The sequence below is a fragment of the Herpailurus yagouaroundi genome, unplaced genomic scaffold (genome assembly GCF_014898765.1).
Source record: "Herpailurus yagouaroundi ecotype Mexico unplaced genomic scaffold, PumYag 141, whole genome shotgun sequence".
Classification (NCBI taxonomy): domain Eukaryota; kingdom Metazoa; phylum Chordata; class Mammalia; order Carnivora; family Felidae; genus Herpailurus; species Herpailurus yagouaroundi.
Window position 1 is genome coordinate 76,124,021 of NW_024412396.1, and position 1,290 is coordinate 76,125,310.

Genomic DNA, 1,290 nt, shown 5'->3' on the forward strand with positions numbered 1-1,290 from the left:
GGCAGGGAGCCGCCAGCCAGGGGGACAAGCCCCAGGTCGGTCCTGCTGAGTGAGCCAGGAGCCGGTGGCGGGTGAGAGCCGTCCGGAGGGAGCCGTGGTGTCAGAGTCTCACAGGATGATCTGCTGTGGGCTGTGGCCTGCGTTGTGTCCCCGGGGCGGGGGCCTGGCCCTTTGCTGGTGTCCCCTCGCCTGCTTGGGGAGCACGTTGTCCTCAAAAGCATGAGGACTGGCCGCTGAGCCGTGGCAGACACGAGCCCTGTCTGCACACGGCCCCTCAGGCGTCAGGGAAGTAGAGCAGGCAGGGTGGCTACAGGGGGCCCAACAGAGTTGGGGGCCTAGGGCAGCAGAGGGTCACCGGAACACCGCAGGGTGAGCCCCGAGGGTGGGCCGGTCAGGCCTCTGAACTCGCTGGAAATGAGCAAAGCGGCTCGGCGCGGTTCCTGAGAAGCACGGCCCTAGGCACGGAGTCCAGAACCTTCTGTGGCCCCGTGGTGCATCCGTGGTGACGGCTGCACGTGAACTGGGCTGGACGCTCCCTGGCCACGGCCTGCCAGCCTGTGCGGCGTGGGGTTTTGTGTGTCCTGCTTCCCCACGGCCCCGCGGCGGCGGGCTCCGGGTGAGGCCTCTCTGGCGCGCTGCTGACGCGGTCTCGTGTGCTGTTTTTCAGGATTTCTTCTTCTATTCTCTAGTCTACGACCCCCAGCAGAAGACCCTGCTGGCAGATAAGGGAGAGATCCGCGTGGGGAACCGGTACCAGGCGGACATCACTGACCTGCTGAAGGAAGGTAGGGCTCTGGGCCACCAGCAGGGCGTCCGCGCACCAGCTACGTTTCTTTTGTGCGGCTCTTGGAGCTTTTTTTCCAAAAAACTTGGTTGGATGAATTGGCTCCCCTTGCCTCTGCCGGTGGGCAGTGCCTTCTGGGACTCCGTGCGCCCCGCAGCGACCAGAGGGGCCGTGCGTCCTGTCTCGGCAGGAGGTCTGGCTAGCGGCTGAGAAGTAGCTGTGGGCGGCTAGGGTGCTGGTGGCCGGGGCTCACGGGCGTGGAGCCCACGCAGCCCTGCGTACTCTGCGCCCCTTGAGTCTAACGGGCCGCCCGTGGCCGCCATCCACTGGGGAACCACCCCGTCGGCCTCCCCGGCCCCACCCCTGCTCGCGGGTGCCCCTACCAGACTGACAGCTAACCCCAGGGCCCGTAGGCCGTGATGATCTCCTTGGGGGTTTTCCTCACTTGAGCTCCTCCTGTGGGGCCAGCCTGGCCTCGGTCCTGTGTCCCCGCCCCCCCCCCCCCC

The 1,290-nt window shown here is 67.0% G+C and overlaps 1 protein-coding gene across 1 annotated transcript in view; it reads left to right on the forward strand.

Annotated features, from left to right (window-relative positions):
* The window catches only part of MTA1 (metastasis associated 1), a 34,385-nt gene that overhangs the window by 21,581 nt on the left and 11,514 nt on the right, over positions 1 to 1,290 (forward strand). Inside the window, exon 10 of the mRNA XM_040478457.1 lies at positions 668 to 785. Within this exon, the coding sequence (XP_040334391.1) occupies positions 668 to 785 (118 nt within the window). The remainder of the gene's footprint in view (positions 1 to 667; positions 786 to 1,290) is intronic.